General features: G+C 40.2%; 2 protein-coding genes across 2 annotated transcripts; both read left to right on the top strand.

The window, feature by feature from the left end:
• The first annotated feature begins 326 nt into the window (after positions 1-326).
• On the top strand, positions 327-10,034 carry trpm4a (transient receptor potential cation channel, subfamily M, member 4a). The gene is made up of 28 exons (XM_088358363.1): positions 327-453; positions 1,597-1,658; positions 1,733-1,910; positions 2,317-2,497; positions 3,157-3,326; positions 3,506-3,683; positions 3,943-4,007; positions 4,092-4,328; positions 4,406-4,508; positions 4,683-4,801; positions 4,879-5,181; positions 5,270-5,371; positions 5,492-5,620; positions 5,797-5,926; positions 6,070-6,215; positions 6,292-6,404; positions 6,480-6,581; positions 6,665-6,711; positions 7,098-7,330; positions 7,434-7,549; positions 7,674-7,806; positions 7,891-8,065; positions 8,164-8,329; positions 8,439-8,620; positions 8,720-8,852; positions 8,926-8,998; positions 9,085-9,178; positions 9,302-10,034. Exons 1-28 carry the CDS (start codon positions 382-384, stop codon positions 9,316-9,318), a joined length of 3,759 nt encoding a protein of 1,252 aa, XP_088214489.1. The 5' UTR covers positions 327-381; the 3' UTR covers positions 9,319-10,034.
• Positions 10,035-11,788: 1,754 nt separating this feature from the next.
• On the top strand, positions 11,789-16,807 carry LOC148384547 (uncharacterized). The gene is made up of 6 exons (XM_088358707.1): positions 11,789-13,236; positions 15,153-15,586; positions 15,831-15,899; positions 16,101-16,152; positions 16,418-16,454; positions 16,554-16,807. Exons 1-6 carry the CDS (start codon positions 12,753-12,755, stop codon positions 16,594-16,596), a joined length of 1,119 nt encoding a protein of 372 aa, XP_088214833.1. The 5' UTR covers positions 11,789-12,752; the 3' UTR covers positions 16,597-16,807.
• Positions 16,808-17,107: the final 300 nt, after the last annotated feature.

Genomic DNA, 17,107 nt, shown 5'->3' with positions numbered 1-17,107 from the left:
AAATAAGAAAAAAAAAGCAATAAATGCAACGAATTGTTTAAAGTGGCCCCATCCGAAGTGTGTGTTTATATCGACACATGCAAGGAGCAAAGGGCAGGGTACAACCTAAAAGAAAAAAAAATTGCATTCACTTTCAAGCCTACGGACACTTTTAAAACCTCACTTAAACATGTATGTTTTTGGAATGTGAGCGGAATTGTACAAACTGAAAAATTGTGAGGTAAATGTATTAGCCACTCATCCACTATGCAAAGTGTGTGTGTGTGTGTGTGAGGAGTGTATTGTTGATTAAGTTGCACAGGTATGACGCCACAGTCTGGGCGAGGCTTCAAGATTCCCCAATAGTCTGCCGTAGACCGTGACAGAGAGGCAAAACGCAGGATGAAGAAGACTGACAAGGTGGACGAAGGCAGCGGTCGGGGACAGACTGAAGTTAAGAAAGAGAAAGTTCAGGTATGTCACCTGACCACCTCCAGCAATTATGTCTAAACGCTGAGTCGCGCATTGCTTGAAAGCAAACAACTACATACATTTATTTTAAATGACCAAACTAATCGTGCTAAAAATAAAAATCCACATTGGTGTGTGTAGCCACATGTACTTGACCTTCAGCCTTGGGTAGGTGGAGGATTGTTTTCACTTTTATTTTTGCATTTGCAGTTTTGAAAGGAGCACAAAAGATTCACAATACTGTCTACATTTTAAATGATCTTTTTTTTTCTTTTCAAATAGTTATTTCATTTATACAAATATAATGTATGAGTGGATATTTGAGAAGTGTTATTACGTAGCTGTGTTTTTTTCAATTCACTTCCTCATAGAAAAAACATGCTTTGAATGCGATCATTAGCAATACATTAGCAATAGAAAAAGGGTATGAAAATGAATTAAAAAATAAATTTGTCAATCATAAAATGTAGCAGTATTTCAAGTGAATGTTTGATTTATTTTGGAGCATAGTACAGTATGACATTTATTTTTCACAAATGTAAATGTGATGTAAAATTCCAGTTTTCTAGGGGAAAAAAAGAAAAACAGTTTGGAAAAGCAAAAGGAGTGTAACAAAAGTGGGCAGGCCAACAGGTCAAACCAGTCCTTATTCATTGAGAGTCCCATTGACTTACTTCTGCTTCACAACTTTATTAAGCACACTTGCAGGCATTATGTTGGAAGGCCTTGCTTGCACTCATGCCTCAGCTTGCATGTCATTACATTTTCTTCCTGTTTGTCCTCACTTACCCTGTTTTCTTTTTAACAGCTGCTAACTTTTTCTTTTTTTGCCTATTGCTTTGTGCTCGCTCCTTACTTAATCCATTGTGTGCGTGTTTGGAGTAAAACAAAAAACTCAGATCGTGTGTATAAAGTCACAGTGAAATGTTTCATTAAAAAACATCACTAAAGCTTACTACTCACAAAAATGACATAACATTAAAAAATAGATAATTAAAAACTATTTACTAGTTTATTTAAACTAATTAAAAACGATACAGACCAGCCAAAGTGTTACAATGTTTCTACTTTTAAATGTATCTGGAACAAGATGGTGAATTTGTTTCACTGCTGATTTATTTTGATCAAGATCATTCTTCTGCTCAGAGTTGGATCCCCAAGCTCTTCAAGAAGCGAGTGTGCACCACCTATGTAGAAGATGAACTCAGGTAAACAGGGATGACGGGGCTTCTTAAGGACAATTGAGAGTCTTTTTATCTAAATTGCATATTTTGTGTGTCAGTGATGGAGTTTTATGTCAGTGCGGTCATGTGCGGAACGTCCATAATATCTTGGACGCGAGGGACTCCGACGGGGAGCCGACTGCCACCCAATGGAACAGCGCACAGCACACCACGGAGTCTACCACCGATGCCTTTGGAGAGTTGGAGTTTGCCGGCGCTGGACGAAGACACAGCTATGTGAGTGGCGTCGCTCATCACGTACACACACTTGCCATCCCTGATGAAAGTCGATGGTTCTATCTTCAACCATGTTGAAGGGTCCTTGAGCAAGACACTAAATTGCTCCCAGTAGCATGGAAAAAGCCTCCCACTGCTGTATGATCGCAATTTTGTTGTATGGCAGGTGTACAATGACAATAAAGGCATTCTTCTTCTATTCACCGTTGCTATCGTCACTTGTCACTCTGGTGTGAGTCACAATATAAAGGGCGTGATTGCATTTTTAAATTGCAATTGTGACAGACAAACAGCCACACCGTTTTTTACGCCTACGGAGCAATTTTAGCACCCAAGACAAAAAGTAGCCAACCATGAATTAGTCCTGACCGTTGTTGTTGATGTCTTTGTTTTTTTCTTCTTCTAGTTTCTGCGGTTGTCGTGCGACACACAACCTCAGCTCATCTACACTCTAATGACGACATACTGGGCTTTGCCCTCACCCAACTTGGTGGTGTCGGTGGTGGGGGGAGAAGGCTGTGAGAATATTAAAACATGGGTGAGAGAGGTCCTGAGAAATGGTTTGGTTCGGGCTGCACAGAGCACAGGTAAGAAGGCCAGCTTAGCTTTTTTGCATTGACATGATCGCACTCCATCGCAAACAATGGCAGAACTTGGAGCGTAGCAAATTAGGATGGGGAAACTCAGTGTGGCGGAAGTTTTTATGTAAATTAGTTCAATTTTACCATCTCAATTTTCAAAATCCAGAGCTCACTCACCTTTTTACTTGGTTGTTTGATAACAACAAAAATCATAATTCATGTTAAAGTATTGTTAAAGATTCTGTGGCACCTCACCAAGCCATTGTTTTTTTTTAAGGATGAAAACAACGTTCAAAACACAAAACCATGCTTTTTTTAAAGCAGGTAAAGCAGGGTAGAAAACTCTAGGTGTGTGGTTAACACAGGCAAAGCTGGTTGAGGTAATAAAGTGGCCGTGGCTGGCAGGTAAAACAAGGCAGAGACAAGTCAATACAAAGGGTGTGGTCATGTTTTGGAAAGAATATTTATGTGCAAAGACATGTATCAATTGGACAATCATGAGAAACGAATATTTGTGTAAAACCTGAAATATGTTTTTTTTAAATAAATAAAATTGTCTTTTCATAAGTGTCAGTTACAAGCTACTCATCGACTAATAGAAATACACTTTATTTGACTTAACTGTCATTTTCATTTACGCTTCAAAATTTCCCTATGTTACCCAGGGGCCTGGATCTTAACAGAGGGTCTCCGGGAAGGCGTAGCCCGCTGCGTGGGCGAGGCCGTAAGGGATCACGACGCTGCAGCTCCAGTTCACTCGAAAAAGAAAGTAATCGCTGTGGGACTCGCACCCTGGGGCATCGTGCACAACAGGCAGCAGCTTGTGAAGCCAGAGGTACGGCTTAAGCCTTGTGCATAAACATGTGCGCTTGTTCTATCTTGCAGGTCACTTTTCATTTCCTTGCCATTGTTATGCATCATTTTTGAAAGAAAGAACAAAATGGGCTCATGTACTAACTGGCCATGCATCAATTTTGACGCAATGATTCATAAAATACTCTTGTTTCTTTGAAGGGAAGCTTTCCTGCCCGCTACTATGTCCAGAACACGTCACGTGACAGCTGGTGCCTGGATAACAACTGCCAGGCTTTCCTCTTGGTGGATGATGGGAGCACTGGCAGAAGAGGAGGAGAGACAGTCTTCCGGGCCAATCTGGAAGACTATATTTCACATCAACGCACTGGCATTTGGGGTCAGACGCTCATTTCAATTATATTGATTTGATTTCATAGAACCTATTCCAAGAAATGCCAAGAAATAATTATTAAATATTATTCATTGGGAAATGTGAAATTGAAGAATCAACAAACAAATAATTGTATTAAATATGATTCTTTGGGAAATGTAAAATTAAAGAGTTAACAAATATTTTTATTAAATAATATTCATTGGGAAATGTCAAATTAAAGAATTAACAATTTTTTTTCCTGCTTTAACTTGTGTCTCAACAGGTAGTGGCAGTATTGAAATCCCAGTGCTGTGTATGCTAATCGCCGGGGATGCTCACATGCTTGAGGTGTGAACACAAGGCTCACGCACACACACAAATATATTTGTGTTTCTGAAAAACATTGATTTTGTGCATCTGCTCTGTGCACAGAGAGTAGAGTCATCTCTGAGGAGATCAACGCCTTGGCTGATTCTTGCTGGAACTGGTCCTGCTGCAGACTTTATCAGTGAACTTCTATTGTGTCCCGACTGCTCTTCCATCAGCCAAACCGCCCCATCAACAATGGCTGAGATTGCCGAGTATCTAGCAGACATCCGTAACCTGGTTTCCGACAAGATCAGGAGGTTCTTCCAAGGAGAACATGACTTGGAAAAACTGGTGGACAGTGTGAGTTCAAGTGCATTTATACTAACTGCAAATGCTATTATGTTCTTCATTACTATGAATTATTTTTTTGATTCCAGGCTCTGAGTATTTATCACTTCAAAGACCTCATCACTATTTTCCATGGGGAGCAAGACGGACTTTATGATTTTGATACTGTCCTCCTCAAAGCCCTTGTTCGAGGTCTGTAGATGGATTCACCAAAAATGTTGTTTCGGGATATTACATTGTTTATTATTGTTATTTTATGGGTAAACGATTGGAAAAAAAATCTAGTGACTATTATTTATGCAAGATGCATCCCATCTCCAGCTGTCAGATGTGTGAAATTGTTGTGTGTCTTTTTTTTGTGTCAAGCTAGTAAACGTCTGTCCAGTGATGCCAGTGAGTACACTCAAGAGCTGAAACTGGCCGTGGCCTGGAACAGAATGGACATTGCCAAAGCGGAACTTTTCACTGGAAACATTCAGTGGACGGTCAGAGTCAATCTATCTACTCAAACTTGATATTGAACATCTTATTGTTGTAATCCCAAAGTGATTGTCATTTTCAGTACGAGGATCTGGACGACTCCATGACAGATGCATTGATCAATGACAAGCCTCAGTTTGTGCGCCTCTTCTGCGAGAACGGTCTGAACATCCTGGACTACCTGACCTACGAGCGCTTAGAGAGCTTGTATCGCTCGTTCTCCGACAGCACTGTGGTCTACACTCTGCTCCAAGGACATCTGAATGACCGTCTGAGCCTGTCCGGGTCTCATGCCAGTCTGAAGGGAGACAAAATGGGTCACCTAAACAGCACGCAGAGTGTCATGCCAGGACCTGCTTCAGCACAACAACTTAGCCTGTTTGAGGTGAACAAATTATTTCCTGTGCTTTTATACAAAGAGATTTTTGTTAACCAATTTGTAAGTCACCATAATGTTTTTATTGTTGATGCAGGTGTCACGTGTGTTGTGGGACTTGATGGGAGATGTGTGTCAGCCTTTCTACTACGGACCCCTGGGTTTGGACCCCAAATTCGGCATACGAAATGCCCTCAGAGTCTGTAATCAACACTCCTCTCCATTTAAAATTTGATTCATAAAGGCGCTCAATTTTGGCCGATCGATAAAACCGCCATGCAAACAGCAAAAATGTTTTTTTTTTTTTTTATTCATTCAGCATGTCATCAAGTTGTTGCAGGGGAAATGTGCGTACCGGGACCAACACTGCCAGTCTCCGTGGGCAGCGCTCTTCATTTGGGCTATCCTTCAAAACCGCAGTGAGATGGCTATTTACTTCTGGGAGATGGTGAGGCTCGTAAAGAATAAATAGATGCAAGTCAGCATTGTGCATGATCATCAATATAGTCCACTTTTATTGTGTCAATATTTGAAAATAATAATTGTTAATCATTTGCATCTATAAAGTAGGTGTCAGGTGATTTTATGTTTTATTGACTCACCATGATCTGTGTTCCTGGTCAGGCGGGGGAGTCGGTACTGAGTGCGCTAGGTGGCTGTAAGCTGCTGAGAGAAATTTGCAAGCTGGAAAGTGAGACTGAGAGCAAGATGGCCATGAGAGAACTGGCACAGAAGTTTGAGGATCTTGCGCACGGTAAGTCACATTGGCACTATTTTATTCTGACCAATGTTGAGTAACCATGACAACCGGATGGAGGGAGGACATCTCAAACAGTAACTCTTTGTCAGACAGTGACAATATTATATTTTGTATATATTTGACTTTTTTTTTTCCAGATGTGTTTGGAGAGTGTTACCAGAGCAGTGAGAGGCGCTCATTCAAACTCCTGATAAGAAAGTCTCCAGTGTGGCTTGATGCTACATGTCTGCAAATGGCCACTGCGGCGGATGCTCGCCAGTTCTTCAGCCATGATGGAGTTCAGGTTGATTCTTAAATTACTTTAAGTTTACTTTTTAGGACTAAAGTGGACCTAAGTGTTTGTCTGCTCTCGGCTGTAGGCACTGCTCTCCCAGATCTGGTGGGGCAACATGGACAGAAGTACCAAGGCCTGGAAGTTGATCATATGCTTCTTTGTGCCCCCCCTCATCTACACAAACTTAATCAGCTTCAGGTCGGCCTTGCACTATGAGCAGCAGTCTCAAAACGCTTTGTGAGGGAGATTTTAACTTGGTGTCTTTTCTTACAGGAAGGATCAGGAAGCGGTTATTCCTGTGGATGCCGACCACTTAGAGACTGACGACCAAGACCGAAACAATACCAGGGTCCTCTCCCTGGAAGACATACTCCAGTAAATACAGTCAAATGATTACGTAACGATGATGTTTGAACGACTGTTTTCCAAATTGTCGCTTCTTTTTATGCGTTTCATAGTGATGGTGACGTTGAGGAACTCAGGGCTCTCAAAGAAGATCTGAAAGGTGGCTTTTGATCATATATTGTTTGATTGATTTGGCAAAAATCACTCCACTAGTAGTTGCGCGATACGTAATACAGTGGCCACAATTTTTTGGGGGGTTTTGTCAGTGTGAAGATTATTGCATACAGGTGACAATCTTGAGCCAAGATGTTTGTTCACTCCCTTCTCAATGTCTTCCACTGCTGTAAAAAAAAAATCTTCATTGATTGACTGTAGCCACAGGAGTAGCTTCACTCCCATTGACAGATATATATGTCAAAGATCAATTTTAACTGGGCCGGCAGTGAATGAGTTAATGAATAAATCCTCAAGTATGTGTCAGCCTCCAAAGCACTGTAACAGGTACCCAACTGGTATTTATATGAGTCTTCCTGCTTTTCGTTTCAGCCACTGAACCAAGCGACACTAAAAGACCATTCTTAGTGTCACGATGGAGACAGTTTTGGTTTGCTCCCGTCACCTCCTTCCTGGGCAACGTGCTGATGTACTTCGTGTTCCTCTTATTGTTTGCTTACGTCCTATTGGTGGATTTCAAGCCCCCATCTCAAGGCATCCCATCCAAACTGGAATTTCTGCTTTACTTTTGGGTTTTTACTTTAATATGTGAAGAGATTCGACAGGTCAGCGATTCAGAGACAAATTTTACCACTCACATCTATTGCACCGGTCATCATTTCAAAAGCCAGCCATAAAGTTCCAATTGTCAAACTCTTTGCTTGACAGGGTTTCTTCATGCCCACCAACTTTATGCTCCAGAGGATGAGGAGTTACATGGAGGATATTTGGAATAAGTGTGATCTCGCAGGCATCGTTATCTTCATTATTGCTCTGTGCTGCAGGTGATGAAGATGTTTCGCTTTACCTTTGCTATTTACATCCTTGTGCCAAAACTCTTAAGCAAAATGTGAACAAGACAGAGGGACTTGTGTTTGACTTCCCTGTTGTTGTTTTTTAATCTTCCAGAATGTTTATATGGTCATTTGAGTTTGGTCGAACTCTGATGGCCATGGATTATATTGTCTTCACACTCCGCCTGATCCATATATTTGCTGCCCACAAACAGCTTGGTCCCAAGATTATCATTGTCGGCAAAATGGTAACACATGACAAATACATAGACAGTAACAAAATCTCAAAAGGACTAATCATGTTTAATGAATCAATTTCTTGCTTTCCTCAGATGAAAGACATTTTCTTCTTCCTCTTTTTCCTGGCTGTGTGGCTCATGGCCTATGGAGTGGCCAACCAGGCACTTCTCTACTCATACGATCCTCGACCAGAGTGGATATTTCGCCGTGTTTTTTACAAACCTTACATGCACATTTATGGACTACTTCCTATGGAAGAAGTGGATGGTGAGTGACTTAAGTATCTAGAAGAGGATTAAAAATGTATCAAATTGTCTTTATTCAGGACAAAGGCTCACATCATACTTTGTCTATTTTTCATGCAGCTGAACTATTTCAACAACCCAACTGTACCAACAACAGGACACTCATTCAAGCAGGAGCGGAGCCATGCATGAACACCTACGCCAACTGGCTGGTTATACTTCTCCAGACTGTCTATCTGCTGGTGACCAACATCCTCTTGATTAATCTCCTCATTGCCATTTTCAGGTACACTCAGAATGATTCATTTTGAATGCATCGGTAAAAAGAAGACGAATGAGTGTGTTTACTCATTTCAAACGACATTGCGAGATCAATTTGCTTTTCTTTTTCACAGTTACACTTTTAACCTAGTTCAGGAGCGCAGTGATATCTACTGGAAATTTCAGCGTTACAGCTTAATTGTGGAGTACCACGCCAGGCCTTGCCTGGCCCCGCCGTTTATCATCATTTCACATCTGAATGTTTTCATCAAGCGATACATCCGCCGCATACCCTCAGAAAAGAAAAAACACTTTGGTGAGAACAGCACCAAACACACTGATTACATTTTCAGAAAAAAAATAACCTCACCCACAAATTTTACCGTATTGTCTAACACATATCACATTATATCAGCTTTGACGCTGGAAAACGTAAAGTCCAGCCGACTCAGTATGTGGGAGGCCATCCAGAAAGAAGACCTCCTCTCTGCTCAGAATAAACAACAAAGAGAGAGTGACACAGAGCGGCTTAAACGTACATCTGATAAGTAAGTACTTCCATTAAAAGTGTGTGTGTGCACGTATATGTGTGTACGTGCATTCATGTGTCTGTGTGTGTAGGGTGGACCGTGTGCTGAAGCACACGGCAGAGAGCCGTGACCTCAATCGCCGTTTGCAGCTCCTGGAGACAGAGGTTAGCAATACATCAATGACGTTACAAACAGGGGTGCTCCAAGGCATGTCAAATTAAAATGAGTCATGAAAATCTTTCTTTCTTAGATGGAGTTCTGCTGCAATGCCCTCACCTGGATGATGGACGCAATGTCTCAGAATGATCTCGCCCCAACCAACCGGACACTTCCACTCCTACGAGGTAATGACTTATCTTGGTAGAGTTATTTTGTTTTGTAACATATAAGTCACAATATCATCATTGTGGAGATTTCGATTGCTGATCAGGCGTCGCATCTTTTTTTTTTTCCTCCAACTGTTGTAGATCTGCCGCCAAGCTGAAGCACCGCAAAATACACACATGAACACACGATTGGTAGCGTGGAAAACAAAAGCCCTATCCCGAATATTCTTGATGGACTACGTATTTTCTGAGAAAAAAATATCTATACCTAGAGCAAAATTCTAAGGATATCCCAGATCTGCAATTGTGCCCAGTGTGAGGATGTTACAAATATAATAAAGACGATGATACAAATGTTTGCGGCACGCTTTTTACATATTCATGAAAAAAAACACCTCACAATATTATTATTCTGCTATATTTATCATTCATAAATAATGATAATAGTAAAATCATTTGGGCTTTTCTTACTCCCTTATTTATTTACCTCAGTGCACGTTTTCATTTGGACACAAGAGGGTGGCATCGACTTGGTTCTGTGGGCAATAATTAGGCCAAGCAGATGCCACCAGGTAGAAATTGAGCCACAAGGTGCATGGGGAAGAAAGGCTGCCACACACTGGTGAGTAGCGTAGCATTGCTTTAAAATTCACAGCCTGGGAATTCATTGTGGTTTTAATATGTAAGACTCGACATTTAAAAGACTATTGAGGTGTTTGCACTATTTAAAACTAAGTTCATGTAATCGATGAAGTCCCAGGAAGGTGAAAGCACCTGTATATATTATTAATGCATTATTTTTAGTTTCCTTGTTTCAAGGTTTTTCAACCTGTGTCTAGTTCTGCATCTGCGTCTTAATAAAGCCTGACTTGAACCCATGTCTGCTTTCTTCCTAGGTCTTTTCAAGTTGACCCGCACTGGTTCTATATTTCTTAAAATGGAGAAGAAAAGCCAAACCTATCTAACTATCAAGGAAAGATTTTTTTTTTGACCAGCCTTATTGACTAAATTAAATATCGCAATAGCTTATTCACTCTCCAAACCGCAGGTAATGCACTACCACTTATGACCAAATAGTTTAAAGTATGTTAGGCTCATAAACTTGTAATTCTGAATTTAATGTCGGTACATTAGCCGCTAACCCTCATCGCATGTCACTGTGGTCAAAGTAGTGATAGACGGGCAGTAGCGGGAGACAGCTGAGTTTAAAACGGAGAAGCAGGTTACGTCAAGATGAAGACTGCAAAGTGGTTGAAAGTGGAGATGAGCCGAGACATGCCAAAGACATTCCTTGTGCCACAGACTCTGCCTCCATTGACCCAATCGACCCACTTAGCTCCATGTAACCACTGTAAAAATAATCATCAGTATCATTCGATCCATTTGGAATCCTTTTTGATGAGGTGGAACTTCTGCCTATATACAAAGTATTCGGAAAATGAACCAGACTTGAGAAGAAAGGTGTCATGAGGTGACGAGCAAAGGGTGCTGGATCGGTCCATTCATCAAATGGACTTGACATTCCCCTTCCAGGGTTCATTTGCTTGCCTCAATATGATCCCATGCCTCATCTCTTCCCATGTAAGGGCTGGCTAAAGCGGGGAGCAGCCTTCAGCCCAGCTCAGAGTACCGTGTGGCTCTGAGGAGCTGACTCAACTAAGCAAACAATTTCGTCTATCGCACAAATCTATTTCATCATAAAATTAGGAAAATAAAAATCAGGCAAGACAAATGTCTTTGCTTTGTCGGCAAAATTTTAAGTCGTGCAATTTATAAGCGCAAACAAAATCTAGTCTATAGAGTTGCAGGTTTTTTTTAAAGCACAATAATGATTGCAAAAAATATAAATCAGAATGATGAATTTGTCTTTTAGAGAGACCCAGTCATTGAGGTCGCAGATATTCAAGAAGGGTGAAGGGCAACTGGTTGTATATAAAAAAAGCAAAACTTTCCAAGTATCTAAAAGTGTCTCCAGCTCAACTGACCTGGATTACGATGTGGTTCAATTCATCCATAGGGAGCCCCCCCCCCCCCCCCCCCCCACACACACACACACACTCCAACAATTAGTCACCATTCTTAAAAGACTGTCAAATTTTCACCTTGTCATGTCTGAGCCACTTCATCACTTGTGCAATGCTAAAACCTAAATAATACGATTACCATGAGCAAATAAATGACATTTTATTCAGGTACTTTACGACCATACCACAACATGCCATCTACACAACCTTTAATAACAATAAACATTTAATAATAAAAATGCGTTCAACCCAAATTAATAATTACTTAACTTGTAACTTTTGATATTTCTGCCCTAACCGGTTAAATTGCAAAATATTTTTTCAAAACTAAAACTTCACAAGATAATGAAACCATTGGGCTGCAATTTGTGCGAAAAAAAAAAAAGCTGGCATCATGGGTGGCAGAGGAAGGAAACACAGAACAGTCCAAAAGTGGCAGGCATGAAAAATAAATCTAAAATAGCTTCCTTGATATGATTTTTTTTTTTTCTGTGATGTCATTGTTTGAATCGTCATGCTGAAAATCTTGAGACTTCAGCTCACAATTAAGTTTTTTTTTTTGGACGGGTGTGTGTAACAGTGACTGCAATTAATTTTTCTCACGAGATTTCCAGCTTTTTGTCACAGATTTCATGTGTCTAGGTGAGACTTGCCCAAGGCCTTTTGATAGTGTGCTGCTCCCACACTAACACAGCCTGGTGGCTCACATTACACTGACTGTGGCGTTGTGTGGTTTTAAATAGTTCAGTTGTCAACTCCTCCTTGCACAAATCCATCCATCTATTTTGGGGATGCTGTGTAGGGGTGTAGGAGGGGGGACATCGAATTCAGTCCAGTTGGGTGTAGGTAATTTCAAAGACTGCACATTTAAAAGGGTGGTTTGCGCCGTTTCTGGTGTGAGCACAGCCGACTTCGTAGCCTGCTCATCAACGTGGTTCCTCTCATTCTTCATCCAAAAAGCGCTGCGATCGATGCATGCTAGCATTAGCTTGTTTCCAGTTTGCATATGTTTACACAGTTAAGGATTATGATGTACATATATCTGGATAAATTTGATGATAATTAAGGAAAGCCAGTGAAGTCCACCTGTTCCTTATACCCCCTTCCTAACTTATGGATGCAAGCCTGCCCACCAACATTTGCCCCTGTCAGTCAGTGAGTCTAAACCACCCCCCCGGCTGTCTTATCATCTTACCCATGGGTTGGTCTCAGGCTTTTTCAGTCTATTCCTGCCAGTGTCTCCAACACTGACCAGTCACTGACAGCTCTCATAAAAGTGCTGATGAAAAATTGTGATTCAAATTAAGGACTTTTTTTTTTTTCAATCCAAGGACTGTTGTGTGGAAACTGGGAACCTGAACCCGGAACTCAGTTTGGATTATTTTCCATTTGCAGGAGCTTGTCAATTGGATACCATCAGAACTGGTGCCACTGGTTCACTACGTAGGGTGTGCTTTGGGTGCCAGTTTGTCAGGGCGTGTGTGTTAAAAGGCCTAAACAGTAGTTGAGGACACCTGCCGTGAATCCAGGTTTATCTGTTGTTAGCTGGCCCGGTCTAATCTTTGGACATGGCATCCTTAAGAAGTCTGATTCTAGCGCTGTTGATGGCGCTGCTCTGCTCCTTCCACACCCCACTGGCTCCCATGGCCAAGGCCCAGGATCTGCCATTCCGCTCTGAGCAAGGCCTTGTGGCTGATGATGATGATGACGATGATGATGACGATGACGATGATGATGACGACGATGATGATGACGATGACGACGATGATGACGATGATGATGATGATGACGACGACGATGATGATGACGACGACGATGATGACGACGACGATGATGACGATGATGATGATGATGATGACGATGATGACGACGATGATGACGACGACGATGATGATGATGACGACGATGATGATGATGATGATGACGATGATGATGATGACGATGATGATGATGATGATGATGATGATGACGACGATGATGATGACGACGATGATGATGACGACGACGACGATGATGATGATGATGATGATGATGATGACGACGATCATGAAGGTCAGTTTTTGCGTATGTTCACGTCAAAAACCTTTTTCATGTAATTGTCAGACCACTAGCTTCTTCCTGGAGTGTTTTTTTTTTTACTTCTACCACCAGTTTCACAAACGGATAAACCCACAAACATTATTTATTTATTTAGTACATAGTATTATTTTAATGGGGCATCCTTGCATGTTCATTGAAGATTGGAGATGTCCATAGTGAATATGCATGTGGATGGTGTTTTGTTTACAAGTGCAGAGCAGTCCAAGGCGTCTTTTGCCTCGAAGCAACTCCTTAGTGAGTTTGCTGAACTTTTCATCTCTGTCAGTTGTCTTGAGAGGTCAAAGTCCCTCCTCCACCACTTTCTAGCTCACCAATGTCTCTTCCTGTCTCTTACACTGTGTTCTTTTCCCTACTGAACTATAGAGTTATGAGCACTTTGGGGGAATTGAACTGGCCCACCTGAAGCTCGCCTGTCCGAAGTTCTTCGTACAGTACACTAGATATGAACTTGGGGACTGCAGAATTAATTTTGAGAGAGAGATTGAAAGCACAAAAAGACAGTTTGATATCTGAGCCTGTTTTGGATAACAGTTTTCTCTTCTAGTCTTTTGATTTTTGTTTCATTGGGAAAAAAAAAATGCTTCCTCTTCTGGGAACATCCTTTCTCATTTTGGTGGGTATTGGATTGACCTACTTTTGTGTCCTATTCATGTGAGTCTACAGAGAAAGAGAGACTGATTGATTGAAGGTTGAAATTTCCTACTCAGTAGAATGAGGGAGACTTAAGCTTGAGGAGAGGTGCAGGAGGGCCACTTTCTAAATTAATTGAGATTTAAAAAATATATACCAAAAAGGAGACAAGATTTTCTGGCTGATCAGGCTTTAGATTTCCAACAAGTTTCTCTCTTTCTTCAGATCTCTTTATCGCTCTCTTTCTCTGGAGAACATCAATGCCGCTGTTGAACAATTTGTTTTTCAAGCGCTGAAATAACAGCAAATTGTGAAACTTAAATGCATTCATGGAACCTTTTTTGGAAACTTGCAATAATTACGTACAAGCAATTTTCACTGTAGTAGCTTTGTGATGTCGAAATGCTTGTTTGGCACTGTCATCATTTTCAAATTATTGTGGACTAATTTGAAATACATTTTTATGGGCATGTTTTTTTCATTCATTAAGGAATTGCTGCCCAGCCTTCAGGGAGAGAGTATTTGGGAAAAGAGAGAAATATCTTAAGAGCTCTGTTAAAAGTCAACTTGTCAAGAGATGAAATGGTTTTCTGCTTCTTTTTTTTTTTTTGTTGCTCTTTCTTAATGAAAAAGTTTTGTGATGACTGTGAACACAGGTGGTGAAGAAAGCAATTACCATTGTCCATATGTCTTTAAAACTACTTTGAATCATTAAATAAATCAAGTTTACTCCAATGTTAACCATGACTAAAAGAAGTATATTAATAGCACTCAAAATAATGTGTTTAGTCTGAATATAGCAGTTTTTTCTTACTGTGAAACTAGGAGTAGTGACTGTTTTAATTATACATCAGAAATTATTTTATACTTGCTTTACACTGCATTGGAAATGATTATAATCAAGGGACTCAAGGAAAAAAATGCAAGGTGAGTTGTGTACATTGTTGAAAATACCTGCTGTAAGTGGAATACACTAATAAGTGCACTATTTAAAAAAAAAAATACAACTACATCTATGACATTGCTAGGTTTTGAAGCTCTTACCTGTAATGATACAATATCTATGAGCCAACTGCTGTAAAAATAGAAAGTGCATTAGTTATGAAACAATTTGCACATAGTCACTTGGATTAGATAATCTCACCATATAGCCATGGACATAATCTTTCAACATGAATGCATTTAGATGTAGTGGAAGCCTGTGAAGTTTCTGTACTGTATGTTGAACATATTTGCAGATGATGACGACGATGATGATGACGACGACGATGATGATGACGACGACGATGATGATGATGATGACGACGACGATGATGATGACGATGATGATGACGATGATGATGACGACGATGATGATGATGATGACGATGATGATGATGACGACGATGATGATGACGAGGATGATGATGACGATGATGATGATGACGACGACGATGATGATGATGACGACCATGATGATGATGATGACGATGACGACAACAAAGATGATGATGACGACGACGATGATGACGATGATGATGACGATGATGATGATGACGACAAAGATGATGATGATGATGATGACGATGATGACGATGACAAAGATGATGATGACGACGATGATGACGATGATGACGATGACAACGGCAAATATCACAAAGGATCGCTCTGTGCATACTGCGAATTCTGCGAGGTAAATCTGCTACACAATTAAACAAATACTCTGGCAACAATTTGAATAAAACAATTAACAATGGCATTATCTGTCCAAAACTAAAATACATCGGGTTGGCAACATTCTGGTCCTATGTGCCTACCCCAGGTAGCACTGATGAAAAATTGTGGTCCACTCCAGCATTTAACTTCCCATTCCGTCCCTGCTCTAGAGATAATGTAATATGATATGTGGCTTATTTTGGCACGTCATCTGCTTTCAGCACTGTGACAGCTGTGAAAAATGTCCTTGTGAAGAAGGAGACAAGTCGGCACACTGTGATGACTGCAAGGTGAGAGAGACACTTATGGTCACTTACAATCACCAGTCTTGATACTCTTTATTATTCTGTGTGAATTCTCAAATAGCTCTTTGACCCTCTGTCTTCTGTATGGACCCACAGCAATACCCAAATAAATATATTTCAAATGAACTCCGACAGCTCGACATTGGAGGTTAACTGCTGATTTTGTTCATTCTTTTTTTTTCACAGATGTGCAATTTCTGCCATGTGTGTCCTGCATGTCAAACTCTTTGCCAACCCGGTGAGTGACTATAGAAGCAACCAAGTTTCTCAAGAGAATATTTCAATTATTAAATGTTTGGCGGATAAATAGAAAAATACAACCCACCAGATCTGTTGCATTAGAGTTACAATACATTGATTTGGTTTCCTTTTTCTGTAATTGTACAGTGAGTCAAAAAATATATTGCTGCAGTGTCTTAGAATACAAACTAGTATATAACATTAGCCATAAGAAGAAAGTAATATGGTGTTAATGAAGACATAAATTATTCTGTTTCCTCCAGGGGGATTCCTTGACAAAGTGACTGGGTCAATCTACACGTAAGTTATTGCTAGCTGTTAATAATAAAATGCAATGAACTACTTTTCAAATCGTATTCGTCATTGTGTGGAAACTATTGTCTGTGTCTAAATCCACAGGACTGTTGCCGATGTCTTTGACGACGACGATGACAACAACTGAGAGATGCCAATCTAATGTTCCCACTTTCACTTCTTGATTTTTTTTCTTATGGGGGCAACTAACTTGGGAACCTCTCTGGCGATTCAATAGAAATTGTGAAAGTAATAATATATTTATGTGTCATTATGATATTATATATGCTGGGAAAAGCCCTGCTGTTGAGAAACATTAAATTGTTTGTGCCACTCAAATTTAAATAAATGTGTGGAATAAAAAGTGGCTACATTTTCATTGATTGGTGTTCTATTTATTACTTTGAAATATAATAATAAAAGTGTCCATGCCTGTTTCTTGTGTTTAAAAAAAGAATCCTGAACCACAATCTGTCATTATAAAATTGATTATTTTTCAAGAAATTATAATATTTTTAATTCCATTCGCACAAGACATGATAGAACAAGTGATACATGACGTCCAAAACAACCTAAGTGTTGAAGATATTAATTTTTTGACAGTATTGACACTGCAACGCCTTTATTAAAGTCCATAAGTGGGGACGGCTCAGTCTCTA

This window comes from Syngnathus floridae, chromosome 17 (genome assembly GCF_059516105.1).
Source record: "Syngnathus floridae isolate MCC-2025c chromosome 17, RoL_Sflo_1.0, whole genome shotgun sequence".
Lineage (NCBI taxonomy): Eukaryota > Metazoa > Chordata > Actinopteri > Syngnathiformes > Syngnathidae > Syngnathus > Syngnathus floridae.
This window is presented reverse-complemented; position numbering and strand designations above follow the sequence as displayed.

Coding starts and splice junctions, on each gene's coding strand:
- trpm4a (XM_088358363.1), top strand. CDS start 382: ATGAAGAAGACTGACAAGGTGGACGAAGGCAGCGGTCGGGGACAGACT. Junction 4,329..4,405: donor TGGAAAAACTGGTGGACAGT/GTGAGTTCAAGT, acceptor TTTTGATTCCAG/GCTCTGAGTATTTATCACTT. Junction 6,405..6,479: donor ACAAACTTAATCAGCTTCAG/GTCGGCCTTGCA, acceptor CTTTTCTTACAG/GAAGGATCAGGAAGCGGTTA.
- LOC148384547 (XM_088358707.1), top strand. CDS start 12,753: ATGGCATCCTTAAGAAGTCTGATTCTAGCGCTGTTGATGGCGCTGCTC. Junction 16,153..16,417: donor TCAAACTCTTTGCCAACCCG/GTGAGTGACTAT, acceptor TGTTTCCTCCAG/GGGGATTCCTTGACAAAGTG. Junction 16,455..16,553: donor GTGACTGGGTCAATCTACAC/GTAAGTTATTGC, acceptor CTAAATCCACAG/GACTGTTGCCGATGTCTTTG.